Source organism: Zootermopsis nevadensis, unplaced genomic scaffold (assembly GCF_977971745.1).
Source record: "Zootermopsis nevadensis isolate Lab colony 2312 unplaced genomic scaffold, Znev_1.0 Znev_ptg000060l, whole genome shotgun sequence".
Lineage (NCBI taxonomy): Eukaryota > Metazoa > Arthropoda > Insecta > Blattodea > Termopsidae > Zootermopsis > Zootermopsis nevadensis.
Window position 1 is genome coordinate 49,644 of NW_028259191.1, and position 16,261 is coordinate 65,904.

General features: G+C 40.3%; 1 protein-coding gene across 6 annotated transcripts; it reads right to left on the reverse strand.

Moving 5' to 3' along the window:
* Window positions 1-1,605: 1,605 nt before the first annotated feature.
* On the reverse strand, window positions 1,606-14,312 carry LOC147871276 (transformation/transcription domain-associated protein-like). 6 transcript variants are annotated; one of them, XR_015532489.1, is made up of 6 exons: window positions 14,137-14,312; window positions 11,147-11,271; window positions 10,378-10,529; window positions 9,811-9,886; window positions 7,926-8,038; window positions 7,370-7,511 (listed from the first exon to the last, which is right to left on the reverse strand). XR_015532489.1 is itself a non-coding variant. In XM_087340055.1 (5 exons), the coding sequence occupies exons 3-5, from the start codon at window positions 9,871-9,873 to the stop codon at window positions 7,506-7,508; spliced, it is 291 nt and encodes a 96-aa protein (XP_087196181.1). In that variant the 5' UTR covers window positions 9,874-9,886; window positions 10,378-10,529; window positions 11,147-14,062; the 3' UTR covers window positions 7,373-7,505. The 6 variants fall into 6 exon arrangements, 5 of the variants coding, with proteins under 5 accessions (XP_087196180.1, XP_087196181.1, XP_087196182.1 ...); XM_087340055.1 differs by lacking the exon at window positions 14,137-14,312 and having other exon boundaries at window positions 7,373-7,511; window positions 7,854-8,075; window positions 11,147-14,062; XM_087340054.1 differs by lacking the exons at window positions 7,926-8,038; window positions 9,811-9,886; window positions 10,378-10,529; window positions 11,147-11,271; window positions 14,137-14,312 and adding exons at window positions 1,606-4,467; window positions 8,330-9,793 and having other exon boundaries at window positions 7,307-7,511.
* Between the last annotated feature and the right edge of the window lie 1,949 nt (window positions 14,313-16,261).

A 16,261-nucleotide genomic window follows, 5' to 3' on the forward strand; every position in this document is an offset into this window, starting at 1 on the left:
CATCTAAAAATATTTGAGACACGACCTGCAGTTTAACATTCCGTGATAAGAGAACTTTTCCATCACAGTGATCGTGTCGACAGCCATAAAATGCAGACGTCCTCTTCAGGAAATTCTGCCACGAGCTCTCGTACCGGATCCTGCCTGAAGCAAGAAATCGCCGCGTGAACCAATTACTTAGGTCAAGGCCAGCGGAAATCAGGCAGAGCCGTGCGTGAGACGACGCAGCTGCGATAATGATAAAACCTCCTCGTGATTATCTTTTTACAATTCAACGGATTACACAGCGTCGAATGAGAGGAAGACAATGAATAATGAATTAGAAAGGATGTGGAAGGAAGCGGTCGTGGCCTAATTTACGGTACCATCCCGGAATTTGCCTGAAGGGGCTGAGATAGCCGGGCTCTGAGCCGAGATTTTAACCCGGGACCTGCCGAACACGAAGCAGGCCTTTAACAGAACCCCGAGGATCAACAGAATCCTCCGTCTGTCCTAGTGCCAAGCCACACGGATCCAGTCCACGTACTCGCAACTTATTTCCATAAAACCAACCTCAATGGTATCCCCCATCTCCTTCTTGATCTTGCAAGTTGTCACTTTGCCAGAAACATCCTTGCTGTAAGTGAGATTTCAGCTTCTCACAGCGGCAAGTAATCTAGTAGAAACTGGCCGACGTTTCAGAGGTGCTTATTACCTACCATCATCAGGGCGATGAGTGCCCAATGATGCAGGAAGTAAGCACCTCTGAAACGTCGGTCAGTTTCTACTGTATTATACGGCGCGACATCCCGGAGAATTTTCGTCTTAATATTGCAACTCTGACACCAGATTCAATCGACCTACGAGTCCAGTCCGTCGAAACCTTTCACTGCATCAGCACAGCTGAGTGCGATGATGAAACCATTAATTCATTTTATGCCAAGTACCCAATGTTTCATGCTTTTCAACACAAAGCATTCGTCCAAAACGCAAAATGTAGGCGTTTGTGACACTGCATAAATGCCACTGACCAAGTTTCGCGTCGTAAATAATCCAAACACAAGAGAATTATTGAACGTACATTAACTTGAAAACATCCAAGTTTCCCAATTAAAATCTGAGGGCCCACAAAATTGAGCCATCGTAGGTTTAACTTCATGAAATTCTGTAGCCATTATTCAGTCTTTGTATAAATGTATTCAAATACATTAGGACTGTTCTCGTCACGTTATAAGCTCTAGATTTGACTGCGAAAGAAACTATAGAACAGAATGCTTCGCTGGGCTATTCAAGAAATCTGACTTCTGGAAAAGTATTCTAGACTTCCGTGGTTTGCCCTATTACATCACAGCGCATGGAGCATTATATTTGTTATTGACGCTGAGAACCAAGCAACGAACACACTAGGACAGTGTGCTCTGGGTACGATCAGGCAGCGACGCGCGGCTTGGGAACTGGGCGCTGTGGAATGGGGTTCGTACTCGGCAGGTTACTGGTTTGAATCCAAGCCTGTATGCTCTGCTGTTGTACTTAGTTACTGTGTTTTATGCGGAAACTCTGGATAATAAAGACAGGTGGATGGACTTTCGGACAGGTAGATAGATAGAGATCTGCTCTGCCATAATCTTAAGCTCAGAGGGGGTTCGAAACATTTATTACATGAATAACCATCCCCTCATACATAAAAAGTAAAGATCGAAAGAGGTGTGTTATACATCTAACGCACAGTAAATTTTATTTCAACGACAATTAACATGAAACACCCTGTTTCAGCTCAACCTTCTTTTAAATGGGGGTGGAGTCGCATAGCGTGTGTCACCAAGCAAGCTACCACAGCTGCAGTTTTAGTAAGTTCACTGTGACAAGAAATTCAGGAACGCTAAAATTGTTGAAATAACACGCACGTTGCATTCTGCATTCATGGTCAGTTGCATCGTAACTCAGTAAAGTCCCAAAATTTAAAAAGGTTGCCTGCCGCATTTGAACGTTAAACAGTGAACGAAAGTTCTGACAGCGTACAGAAGCCTGTCGTCATAACCGGCTCTTTTTAAATTCTAAATTACGCATGTCTTTTGAAAATCAGCCACGAGCACGTGATAAAATAACTCCACCCCACAAAGCATTTTTGTACCCAATCGGTAATAGTCGCCACAAACCTCTAATTAGATCACGTGGCTAATAAAATATGCTCGGTACGGAATGATTTTCTGGATACGGACACTTGTTCTCGAGTCTTAGCTCTGTCTTCTTCTTCTTCTTTTTATCTTTAAGTTTCATTTTTACGTCTCGGCCTTCTAAAGCCGGTCCACTCCGACGCGCACTGCCATAACATAACAGCGGAACGCGAAAATGTGGACCCAGGTTTGTGGCCGAAATTTTTAACAGAGTAATGTCAATGAAATTGACCATGTTTCGCACCCATACAAAACAACAGGCAAGATTATTGTTTTGTATACTTTAATTTTCAGGTTCTTAGAAATCAGACGGGAAGACAAAATATTTTGAACTGAGAAGTAGCAAGCATTTCCATAATTTAATCTCCTCCTAACTTCCTCGTGAGCATCATTTTGAATCGTTATTGTTTTTCCCAAGTATTTGAACTTTGTCACACTTTCAAAGGACTTATTAGCCTCCTTAATGTCTGTCGCGTACATCGCGGTGTCCGCTACGACGTGGCTGGTCGCACACTGCGTCCCACCCCGGAGAGTGACGTAGCTGGTGGGATATTTCGGGGTTTTGATGGGTTGTCTCAGGGATTCTTAATTAGCTTAGCGAATCGGTAGGCATGGACTCGAGTCTCAGTTGGTGTCACGGCCAATTCATAACCTGCGTGATCGTTGATCTAGAAATGTTGATCCCGCGTCTCGCAGTCCAATCCTTGATGCTTTATGATCCACGGCGCACGCTTGAGATGGCTCCCTCGCCCCTTCCGGGTCTCCCACTGAGGCTTTATTCTCATGGCCTTGTTTCCGTCGGTCTCTCGACTCGCATCTGCTGACATGGGATTGTATCGCTCGCTCTATCCGTGGTTTCAGAGTCCTGTTCTGTCCTGGGTGTGACGCGAGGCTATGACGTCATTTACTAACCCATGCGGCATTACCAGCTGATCGGGGCAATGACCTCCCGCTCGCCGATGTAGTAAGCCATCTTTGTCAAGGTTTACAAAAACATGCCACAGAAATTATGCGACCTTTGTTGCAGAACCGGGCAGTTAACAAACAAATTTTGGAAAAAGAAGGTTACGCCTTTTCATAAGCATAAAATTTTCGAGTTCTTCTCTCTCTGTAGAAGTAAAAGTGCGTAAGAGCTTACATGATTAAGGACTTTCCTGCCTAAGTTACACGTTTATATAAACCAAGAGCACAATACGTCATTTAAATTTATCAAATGAACGCGAGAATTACAGTTGGGAACAGTCACGCTACTCTCAACCTGCAATGAGCAAGATATTCTATGGTTCTCGGCTTGTCAAAGAATAGCCCACTTCCTTTACTGAACCAGAAGATTCATTATCGTGTTCGGAAAGCCAATTCGCTACATCGAGTCTCCCTAAGATCCATCTTAATGTTATCCTGCCACCTACGCCGAGGTCTCCTCCCTTCAGGCCTTGTAAACACTCAACTCGCCCTAACAACATCGGGTGTGGAGCTCGTCAAGCATTTTTCTCTCTTATCTGTCCCACTCCCGTTTTGGGTCCAAACATCTTCCTCAACACACTGTTCTCAGAGCCCCTCAGTCTATGTTCCTCCCTCAAAGTGAAAGACCACATTTTGCACCCATAAATACTTTGCACTCAATAATAGCAAACATTCCCTGGATTTAATCTGCTGATGTAGGGAGATAATGAGAGGGAGATTCGTCGATAATTAGGCTTCTAAATCCGAAATAAAAATTCTTCAGAGTTCCCTAAAACACTTTAATAATGTCGATGTATCAGGAATTGTAAAGTGTTAGAATTATTATCTTAGCATCGACATATTTTTATTAAGATTCTGGGCCACGAAACACGTTTAATTCCTTTAAAATTGTAAAAAGTTAATTGCCTACTGGAATATTCTTTTATTATCAATGTTGCCGTGAACACACACAAGTCAATCTAATGTTAATTGAAATTGTGTTAAAAAGAAGACAAGTCTAATTCTCTTACACGAGTTCACAAAAATGCAGATGAAAACATTAAATGTGATGAACAATAATAATAAATAGGAATCCCTTACCTCAAACTTTGTTCAATTGTAAGAGACCACGACGTCCACCAGCAATGATCGATCTAATCAAAACTAAAATGGAAAGAGTGGAGGGCAGTTTGACAGATTTCTTAATAATTCTTATATAAGATAAGAAATTGTGATATTCTATATTAGTAAGAATTGCCACAAACAACATATTCCTTCCACCTAACATTTACCTTGTTACAGCTGAACCTAAACGATAACAAGCCGCTGCATCCAGTCTGTACAAAAAGTCATTATTTCATGGTCACCAACTCTGAAATGACAAATGTTCGTGTAAAAGACAGATCAATGAAAATGTCACCTTATATTTTAAACTGCGGCGTAGCTCAGTCTTTTGTGTGGAAGGAAACAATCTTGGATGAAGATAAGTGCAAAATTCCTCTGACAGCATAGCCGAGTTTCCAGGAAATTCCAAAGTGCTATGGCCGTGACATTCCACATGTAACCAGATTCATTCAGAATGGAGTTGCCTCTTTCCACATCCTACGTCATTAGGAACCCTGCTTATTCCAAACTGCATTACAACACTGATATTTAAACACCGCAACCTATCTGCTGTCACACCACAGCGACCAGAATGGCATATCCAGATCACATCAGGTGTTCTGAGTAAAGGTGACAATTCTGAAAAAAAAGTAACACACACATCGCGAAGACAAGTTTACTGCAATTATTGTCATCATCATTATTGCCATCTTCTTCCAAACATCTGATCTGCCATATGCAACTTCCGTGCTCATTCTTTTCCTTTCTGACTGCCTCACTGGAATCCTAACAAACTGGCTATACTACCAACTACAAAACATCAGTGCCTTCCTGGACAAACATGTAGTAGCTAGTTTTAACACTTTTCTTAGTATTCAAATTGAGCCGAGTTGTTTTTTAACGATTACGAGGACGAACAAGACCTCAAATCAATGTAGAAATACACGAATTCTGTCGGCCAATGTACAAACGTTCTAGGCTACACTTCGGCAAGTTGTCAAATGTCACTTTCATAAATTACAAAGGGACCCTTTTCCCCCGCCCAGTAACGTATCCAACGCAACGAATTATGGTCGTATCACGTAGGAAAATGGTGGGGACAAACGAAGTCAAATCAGACGACAAAACGATGAAGTAAAGCAAACGTGAAAAGCCGTTCAATATGACCTTCGTGACTGTGTGTTCGTAAATAATTTGTTTCGGCTACGGTAAACAAATGATCATTTCCTTGTTAACCAAAGCAACGCGCCATTCATTACGCTAAACTACGTTCAATTTTTCTGCTACCCTTTTTAAAATAATCCGCACACCTACGCCCACATCTTGGGGCAGATTTTTATTCAAAGTCTTGGTTACTCGTATGGTCACATTTCCAGCAATTACAGAAGCAGCAGACAACTGCCTGCCTTCTCTCTCTCGCTCCACACCCAATTCACATAACATGATGGAAGGATGACTGTAAGTGCTAAAGAAACTGGCAGGGTGCTGGGGCCACCAACCCGGTCGCAAATACTTAGACATTCTGTACTGTGGACGTGGGGATTCCCCACTAAGTAAAGGAGAGCCACCAAAAATTTCTTACTTTGAGGAAACATCTCTCCATGACACCAGCAGCAGCACTCTCAATGTAACAACTTTAACAAGTAGAAACACAACAAAATAAAGAAAGCAATTCTACAAAACAATATTTTGTATCTGACATTACGTCAATAAACAGTTTTACGAGATGAGTTTTAGTGCACGCTGATTACTGAATTGCCAGCATGTCTACACGAGAATTTCTGATTGTGGTCACAATGTTTATTAAGATCCCGGGACCCCTTCAACATCATAATCGTATGTTGATTGACTACCCAATAACAAGATCAATAAAACGTGCAACAAACAAAGCTACGTTCTACCTCCAAGAATCATACGCAAAGGAATCTTCACTCGCAGACAGCTCAAACACTCTAATATTTTAACAAACATCCTGCAAAAGAGCTGTACCACTTAAAGTCCCCTCCCTTCCATTTCAGAACGGATTCTTACAGTAGTAATAAGTTCTAGAAATGAATGGAGGGGAGACACGGGTTTCGTATTGTATGCATTTCCTTCCTGATTTCTGCCCTCTAAAAAATAACTGAGGGTTTTCGTGGGTGCGATATGGGAGCCCAAGATGAGAGGAAGGAGGGGTTATGTAAAAATATATTTATGAGGGAGCAGCCAAGGTGGTCAACGAACACCAAACAGACATCATATATCATTTCATTTCCAGGTCAACAATCTTTAACCAAACTAAATGGTCAATAACTTCAGCCTGTCTCTCTCTCACACACACAAAAAAACAATCTCTACATTCTTCCTATAAACAATCTGACTGACAACACTAACAAATTAGTCTTTCCTAAGCCAAGAACTCTTCACAACCATTTTACAGACATAAAATAACAATCCTGACAACACCAGCACTGGTACATTGTGACCCACATAAGTGGCACTGCCTTTCTATACTTGGTTCCAACCAACCAAACCACTCCTCATTCCTAATGCAAATCCCCTTACCCCACCACCAACCACGGAATATACCAGAAGTAATACTGAGCCTCATCACATGTCCATGAGACTGACACCTGACAACTCTCAACATATGGTTAAGTCTCAAATAAATGGAACCTCTGACAGTCATCTCCATTTTTGCAAACAAATCCAAATTCATAACGGACACCACACCACAAACTTACAAGTTTTGTAACCGATCCCCTTGCTCAACACAGGAAACTCTAAACTTAAGCACAAGAACAGAAAATATCCCGGCAGCTCCGCTCACTGTGCACATCTCACATGTAACAAAACCTTATCACAAATAGTCACCACCCTCGTCTACAAGCTATACCTAACCTCCAATTTTGATGTCCTATAAACAATATATTCACTAGAGAATCATGAATGCCTCTAGCGTACCACAGATACTGCAATTATGCCAATCTCTCACCGCACATAGGTCTTTCGACATATCAACTAACATACTTAAAGTCAAGACATCTAAAGTACCTAATAAAATTGGACAGACTCATCTCTCTCACACGACAACCACATCAAATACATTCTAATGCTCATGTACTCACACAACGAATGCCTCGTTCAGACTGATATCAGTCTCTTGCGGATACGATGTTCCTTCTTTTCCCAGCAGGTTTAATCTTCTGACATCAAGTCGGTCTGCCAACTGTTGCCGCACGTACTTCAACGCTTCTCTGGCTAGCAGTACGCGGGTCACATGGTGCTCAGTAGAATCTGAAGGATCATTCTGTTTCTCGTAATCTGCTACTCCTAGAAAGAAAAAATACATTCACATTCAAGAAATCAAGACATCACACTCTTCTAAGAACACACAGTTTTACTTCACCAAGCAGTCACCTTAGCCAATGAACAAGCACCTTCCATTTTCAGAAGACAAATTCTGTCAAGTTCATTACAAACCCATTGACAAGTTAACTTTAAATACGGGTCACGACAGTGTCACAGCCAGCGACCTGACAAATTCTGAACTCCCTCGCTTACAGATTCATATTGCAACCTTTCTTTCCTCCCCCCCAGCAAATTTAAAACATTCGCCAAGTGGGCCATTATTCCACACGTCATAATACTGCAACTACAAACTCTACAACTCACACACATCACGTCAGACCCACGCAAGTTCCGTTGCCACTGATTCAGTGGATATTTAACGAACAGTTCGCTTGCCGTCTGTTTGGAGCCGAGGATGTTGATCGTTGCCTCCAAGATGAGAACAAGTGCCAGGTGTCCCGGCTTACACGGCTCCCTCTCCTCGTGCCCCATTATGACAGCAAGGGAGTCTGTAAGCACCAGTCGGTCCATGCCCTTCAGGTTCGCCTGTTTTGATGTCATGGAGAAAGGACTTAAATGAAAGATTAAGAAATGGCAAGCCTCTACCACACAGCCAACATCTGTAGCACTTCTACTACTAAGGTGAATTCAACCGACAAGGGGCAATTAGATTTATTTTCCATATCACCATCAGTAATGCCACTTTATAATGCCTTCTGGAAGCAAAGGTGGAAACTTCACCATCAGTAATATAAATTGTTTCAATGTTGAACAATCTAAATTTATAAAACTGAACTCACCAGCTTCCTGTGATATCGCCACCATTGTGTAGTGACAAACAAGGAACACCGTCGTAACTCTTTCATGGCTGCAGCAACAAACACTCCTACCAACTTACACGACAGGCCTTACTGGTTTTTCCAGATATGAAGCAGACGCTTTCAACAAGTTCACATACTAAATGTGGTTTTAAGAGAGATTTCAGGTTCTCACAGTGGTCTTTGGGTTCTAACACCACTTGGACTTACAGAAAACCAACACCGATTATGATTTTTAAACATTTAATGGTTCGCTATATCAGCTGAAGTTATCCTTGTGACTAAGCGCAATGCCATGAGGCAGTGGGAGCATGGAGGTAAACTCCATGCATTCTCAATTAAGATGTGCGATCAGAAAGTTTCTAGACTGCGCCTATAAACACCCGTACACTTATCTCAGGTATTAAATTTATCCATCGCCCTCGAAGTAGTTCCCCTGGGAGTGAACACAACGATCCCAGCGCCGCTGCCAAGCCTGGAAGCATCCCTGAAAATCTTTCTTCGTCAGCCTGTGAAGCACCATCTGCGAGTCTGCCTGAATCTCTTCTATCGTCTCAAATCTCCTTCCCTTTAGCTGAATTTTCATCTTTGGCAAGAGGAAGAAGTCACACAGAGCTTAGAAAGGAAGTTGGGGTCGGTTCTTGCAAGATCTTTGAGCTCCTGACAAACGATAAGTCGATTCTGCTTCTGGTCTTCAGACAGGATGCGTCGCATGTGGAGTTCTTCCTTTAGAATCAGCTGACAGGTCCCGTAGCCTATCCCAACAATGTCGCACAAGTCATTGATGGTACGACGTCGATCTTCGTGAATGGCCTGCCGAATCTTCGTAACATTTTCGGGCGTTGTGCTCGAAGATGGTCGTCCAGAACGCTCATCATCATCGACAGAGGTTCGGCCATTTTTAAAACGTGAATGCCACACAAAAGTTTGTGCACGACCCATTGCGGACTCCCCAAATGCTTGCTTTAGCATTTCATAGGTTTCCGTAGCTGTTTTGGCGAGTCTTTGGCAAAATTTGATTTGTTCATGAAAATCCGCCATTCCGAAATCGCAGGAGGGTCAGTGTAATGCACTACCAAAACGCCCGTAACTAAGAAACAAATACTAATTCGATGATGCCGGCTGGCACACTGATTCACTATGAATGTAGGCCCAACCCCTTAGCGGCAGAAGCTCGTACTACATTCGGTTCACCCTCTATTGACACAGCCTGAAACTTTCTGATCGCACCTCGTATAGAACTATGTGGAGGTCAGCCTCAAAATGTGGTTCCTTACACTGGCAAAGAAAAATCACGTTCTTCATTGTTTCTTTTTAGTCTCAATAGAAGAAATAGACAAGTTCTTTATTTCATTAAAACCATTTACTACTTTTCAGGAAAAAAAGGTCTTCTTCTTTCAATAATGGTATTATAATTCAGAAAAGAAGTTTATTAAACAATTTACTCAAATGGATGAACTTGCCTGTGACTGCCGTCTGGTGAGTGGCTCTGGCTTGCTTGTCCTGCAATCTGTACGGAATCCCATGGACTGCGGAGATCTCCACATGTGGATCATCAATGACAATGAGTAAAGATAATCACACTCACATCCTAATGTTCAGTGTACAAAATGTTGGTCACAACAGTGGCCAATGCAGTTGCTGCTTCCTAAATCAGCAACTGATGTAAGAGGCACAGAGCCAATGGGAAATCTGGGTTTATGATATGACAAAGAAATACATTACTTGTAGAAGCCTCCTGGTACTGGCAGGATACTAAACACAAACTAATTGTGATACAGCCTCTAACGGGCTCACTGTACCAGTAAATAATGAGTTCTGGGTGCTCAGAGAAAAATCTATAACAGTGCCTCATAGACTGCCTTGGGACTCGCTTACAATTCTGCGTTGAAAAGCCAGTGATTAACAATCCGTTATGTCATGTTAGTACCATCAGGCTGGAAAAACATCTTTTATTTTGTACACTATTTTAATATCAAGAATGAGGTTAGTTTGACAATATTCTTCTGCCTCCAACTGCTCTTATATACCTTGGACAGGAGAACAGCTGCTGCACTCTATTCTCATCATCATTAAAATTCAGGGATGCCACCAAGAAACAGCAAATTATTTCCCAGCACTGACGACGGTAGAACGGATCCGTCGTGCTCGACTTCAGAGCACCAGATGCTGTCTCCACGACCTGGAAAACACAAGCAGCAGTTTCAAGTTATAACGAGTGACAACGCAGGCCAGATTCACTGGTAAGGGAAGTCAAATGTTTTAGTTACAGTAACTTTCAAGTACTGCACTTACTGTAATACTCTAAACACCTTTTCTCCACACCAGGGCGCATGTCATATTTATTTCCAGAACCTTTGGGTTTCATGGACACCTAGACTTTTATTTTGTACGTAAAAAATGAGTTTGACAAATCTCAACAACACTGAAATAAAAATTAACTACAAGCATATAATTTTTGTATAATCTATGCTAACCCTAATAAACGTCAAAAAGGAACGTACTATACGCGTATCAAGTCATTTAATAATCTTCCACCAACAATTAAAACTCTAAATGATTTAAAGGTGTTCAAGCCTGCATTGAGAGGTAACCTCTTTCCATTCTGCAGATTATTTAACCTCTGCTGAAATTTCTTTAGTTTTATGTATATCTATAATCTATATTTAAAGTGGTTTTGTATTTCTATTTAAAATTCTGAGGTTTATGTATATTTTATGAAATGACTTGTTCTCCATCCTTTGGTTTAGTCCTAAGAAGGATCTATGGAACGTAAATAAACTCTACTCTCTAACATACCTGAATAATGCAATTCCTTATCCAAGTCAAAAACGCTCCAGGTGCTTCGTTCTGTCTCGTTCTTCACATCTCCAACTCCAAATAAGCTGGTTCCCCAGCACGAACACAACTGATCTTCTGAAACACTGATATTCAGACAAATTGGTCTGCCGTGTCTTCGTGTGACACCTTGATACCAGTTCACATGAAAGTTGCCACTCAGCACATCCACCGAAACTTGAAATGAATCTTGACGAAATTAAAAGTGAAACAGTTTCACATGTAAAAGTTGAAGGAGAAAAAAGAACAATAACTCATGAAGAGAATGTACTACTTCAACACTAATCAACTAGTTTAATACGAAACATTTAGTTGTGGAATTTGTTTTGCTTAATAAAATATTTTAATATCCCAACTAAAACACTACTAATCAACTATATTATCTCAGCTACTGCTATGGAGATAATTAAGAACCACAAGACACAAAGCAAACTTTACAATTGTTCTAAGCTTACTCATGAATTATATATAAAGATATTGCAGTACATAAACCAAACATGTAGTAATGAGCACATAATTGTGTTTGGAAACTTGAAACTGTCTTTAGAATTAAATATGCAGTCATTACTGTTCAATATTTGCCTGCCAGAGTCAGAATCTCTCCGGACGCATCATTCCCAATCGTTGTAACACGTCTTTTGACACTACATAACTTCTGACGTTACAACTAATTAACCGACTCGATGTGCCACTGTCTTCGAGAAAATATTAGTTAATCGGTCACAGGTATAAGGGCCCTGTGATCCCGTATCAATCTCTCCACATCCCAGCATGGCCACGTCAGCCCTGATGATAGAGACAGTGTTTCTCTTAAAAATTGCAATCTACCTACAAGTCTACAGGTTGTCACAACATTGCGATATACACGTGATTCTAACTCTTGAACTGACTTACACTTTACTTACTTAATAATAAATGTTGTTATACATATGGATCGCTGCAATTTTACACATTTCACTTTGATATTTGGTTATGAAACTGTGTCCGTCAAGACAAATACAATAACCTCTTCAGAAGTTACTACGTCAGGCTTACACATTTACCTACATGCTTTGCCTTGGATTTTTAACTTAGTTTAACAAAAATTGGAATAAAAAACCTATAATAATGTATGGAACACCAAACAGGCAGTTCACACTAAAAACTTCTCTTCCTCACAATGCAAATGCAAAATCAGCATCAGAATTTGTTTAACTTCTGCTTAAACAAAAATGACCAATTATGTTACAGTTCTCAGAGGAAAGCAGTTCACATGCTCCTTGTGTCGTGATTAGTAAAATTGCTGTAATGTATTACATACTATATCAAAATATTACCCTTTTAGTTTACATCATATTAGTAAGTTCCAACCATAACTGTAATGCACCTTTTCAATGCAGCCTCATTAAAATTACATCCTAATTTATTTCAGCATTCAAAATCGTGTACAGTTTCCACTGCAGAGCAGTCTTTGAAATATACAAGTTCTTTTAGGCGAAGATCTCATAACCTTACAACAGATTTAGAGGATGACCCATTGTCAGTTTTATGTGACTGATTAGCATTTTCCACTTTGAATGTGAGTCAAATTTTCGCTCACTAATATTGATTCTGGCATAACAGATCAAGCATGACCACATCTTTCAAATATAAAACAAACTTAAAAATGCCAAACAGCAGCTTAGTACAGGACCCAAAGGATCCGGTACCCATTGCAGAGGAGGTTGGGTGGGCCCCAGAGCCGGTCTGGACGCAGAGACCAGAGGAAAAATCCTCGGTCCCCGTCGGGGATCGAACCCCGATCGCCCAGCCTGCAGCTAGTCACTGTACTGACTGAGCTATCACAGCTCACGATACTGCAAAGTCAAGTATCTTAAAAATAGCTAATTTTGTTAAGACCACAAAGCTCAACCTCATTGACACAATGCACAATGATGGATGGCACCATGGGAGCTGTACGAGGAGTGTAATCAGCGATGGTGCCCGTCACACCTCCACGACGAGTCGGGGTATTATCCACTGACACACATGGCAGAGGCACCTGTTCTTTGCATTGCGGGTGACAACGCTCTACAGTCTTGACATTTCATTGCCACATTCCCAAATTTAATCCTGAAATAATGCACATACAAATCTGCACTACAGAACACTTTGGTGAAAATTTATCATACAACTCTGGAAAAGAAAACAAATTAGGAATGTTTCAAAATGAAGTTCAGAACCCGAATAACTTGACCTAAGAGAGATAAAGTGACGACTGAGAACAGAAAACTGCGTAATAAAGATTCAGAATTATTTATTTTCAACTGGCACTGGTACTGTTGCAGTGACTGAATAGAAATCTGATTGGTTGTTGGATGTAATAAATACTGACACTTCAAGATATGGCTCACTTCAGTTCAAAAGAATTGAGTGGATCAGAAGAAATCGGTAATTTTCATTCTGTACTTTTGTGCGCAAGACAAAATTCACAGTTAGCGGATTTACTTCCACGTACAATTGAACAGCACTCCACCAGTGTTAGAGCTGGGTGTCAGAGGGTTTAACCGATTTCGGCACCAACCAGATTCCTCCGATTCAGACGAGTGCGTAACATTTTTTTTTCAACAGCTATAATGAAATGTCAAACAAGCCACTGCTGAAATTATAGTGATCCAGAAATCAATCTTTTAACATTCCTTTCATACATTTACAAATGATTTCTCTTTTTATTACTATTGGGTGGAGGGAGGGGGCAAAGAGACACAATTAAACAAGGATAAGACAAGAAAAGTTATGAAAAATGTACACAAAGTTTGCCTGGAAAACCTGAAGGTAATAACAGGACACTTATATCCACTCTTATGTCACAGAATTATTTATTTCATCTCACATACCCCATAATCTATGTCTTTCATTAGAAATGAGATACCGAGTCTGGCACCCATAAAATCGACCTTTTAAAGACAGTTTACAGAATTACTTTTGCGTACCTGTACTCGTTTGAGGAGCAGACAGTCGTAATGTTGCCCATGGAATGCCGCTATCATGGATTTCGACTTTCCGGGGTTCACCGGTGGGAAATTCCTCCGACTTGGTGGGTCCACCTTCCTTTCCTACAGTCTCTGTTTTGATTGCAACCCCAACCAGCTAGCAGAGCAGAAAAGTACACGCTAATGATGTTCCATACAGGGGTTTTTACAAGAAACCTTTAATGTTTTATCAAATGCAAAATCTGAAGGTTATGTACATTCACATGTGAAACACATCCTTGTAATTGTGTCAAAGGTACTGAGGTTTATGTATGTTGTATGAAATGACATGTTCTACATCATTTGGTTTAGTCCTAAGGAGGATCTATGGAATGTAAATAAATTCTACTCCCTAACATACCTGAATACTGCATTTCCTTATCCAAGTCAAAAACGCTCCAGGTGCTTCGTTCTGTCTCGTTCTTCACATCTGCAACTCCAAATAAGCTGCTTCCCCAGCACGAACACAACTGATCTTCTGAAACACTGATATTCAGACAAATTGGTCTGCCGTGTCTTCGTGTGACACCTTGATACCAATTCACATGAAAGTTGCCACTCAGCACATCCACCGAAACTTGAAATGAATCTTGACGAAATTAAAAGTGAAACAGTTTCAAATGTAAAAGTTGAAGGAGAAAAAAGAACAATAACTCATGAAGAGAATGTACTACTTCAACACTAATCAACTAGTTTAATACGAAACATTTAGTTGTGGAATTTGTTTTGCTTAATAAAATATTTTAATATCCCAACTAAAACACTACTAATCAACTATATTATCTCAGCTACTGCTATGGAGATAATTAAGAACCACAAGACATAAAGCAAACTTTACAATTGTTCTAAGCTTACTCATGAATTATATATAAAATATATTGCAGTACATAAACCAAACATGTAGTAATGAGCCCATAATTGTGTTTGGACACTTGAAACTGTCTTTAGAATTAAATATGCAGTCATTACTGTGCAATATTTGCCTGCTTGAGTCAGAATCTCTCCGGACGCATCATTCCCAATCGTTGTAACACGTCTTTTGACACTACATAACTTCTGACGTTACAACTAATTAACCGACTCGATGTGCCACTGTCTTCGAGAAAATATTAGTTAATCGGTCACAGGTATAAGGGCCCTGTGATCCCGTATCAATCTCTCCACATCCCAGCATGGCCACGTCAGCCCTGAAGATAGAGACAGCGTTTCTCTTAAAAATTGCAATCTACCTACAAGTCTACAGGTTGTCACAACATTGCGATATACACGTGATTCTAACTCTTGAACTAACTTACACTTTACTTACTTAACAATAAATGTTGTTATACATATGGATCACTGCAATTTTACACATTTCACTTTGATATTTGGTTATGAAACTGTGTCTGTCAAGACAAATACAATAACCTCTTCAGAAGTTACTACGTCAGGCTTACACATTTACCTACATGCTTTGCCTTGGATTTTTAACTTAGTTTAACACAAATTGGAATAAAAAACCTATAATAATGTATGGAACACCAAACAGGCAGTTCACAGTAAAAACTTCTCTTCCTCACAATGCAAATGCAAAATCAGCATCAGAATTTGTTTAACTTCTGCTTAAACAAAAATGACCAATTATGTTACAGTTCTCAGAGGAAAGCAGTTCACATGCTCCTTGTGTCGTGATTAGTAAAATTGCTGTAATGTATTACATACTATATCAAAATATTACCCTTTTAGTTTACATCATATTAGTAAGTTCCAACCATAACTGTAATGCACCTTTTCAATGCAGCCTCATTAAAATTACATCCTAATTTATTTCAGCATTCAAAATCGTGTACAGTTTCCACTGCAGAGCAGTCTTTGAAATATACAAGTTCTTTTAGGCGAAGATCTCATAACCTTACAACAGATTTAGAGGATGACCCATTGTCAGTTTTCTGTGACTGATTAGCATTTTCCACTTTGAATGTGAGTTAAATTTTCGCTCACTAATATTGATTCTGGCATAACAGATCAAGTATGACCACATCTTTCAAATATAAAACAAACTTAAAAATGCCAAACAGTAGCTTAGTACAGGACCCAAAAAATCCGG

Excerpts from the sequence above, each read along its gene's own strand:
- LOC147871276 (XM_087340052.1), bottom strand. The coding sequence starts at position 9,903 with ATGATCCACATGTGGAGATCTCCGCAGTCCATGGGATTCCGTACAGAT. Across the intron at positions 8,076-9,810 it reads TCACCAGACGGCAGTCACAG|GCGAACCTGAAGGGCATGGA; the intron begins GCAAGTTCATCC and ends ACATCAAAACAG.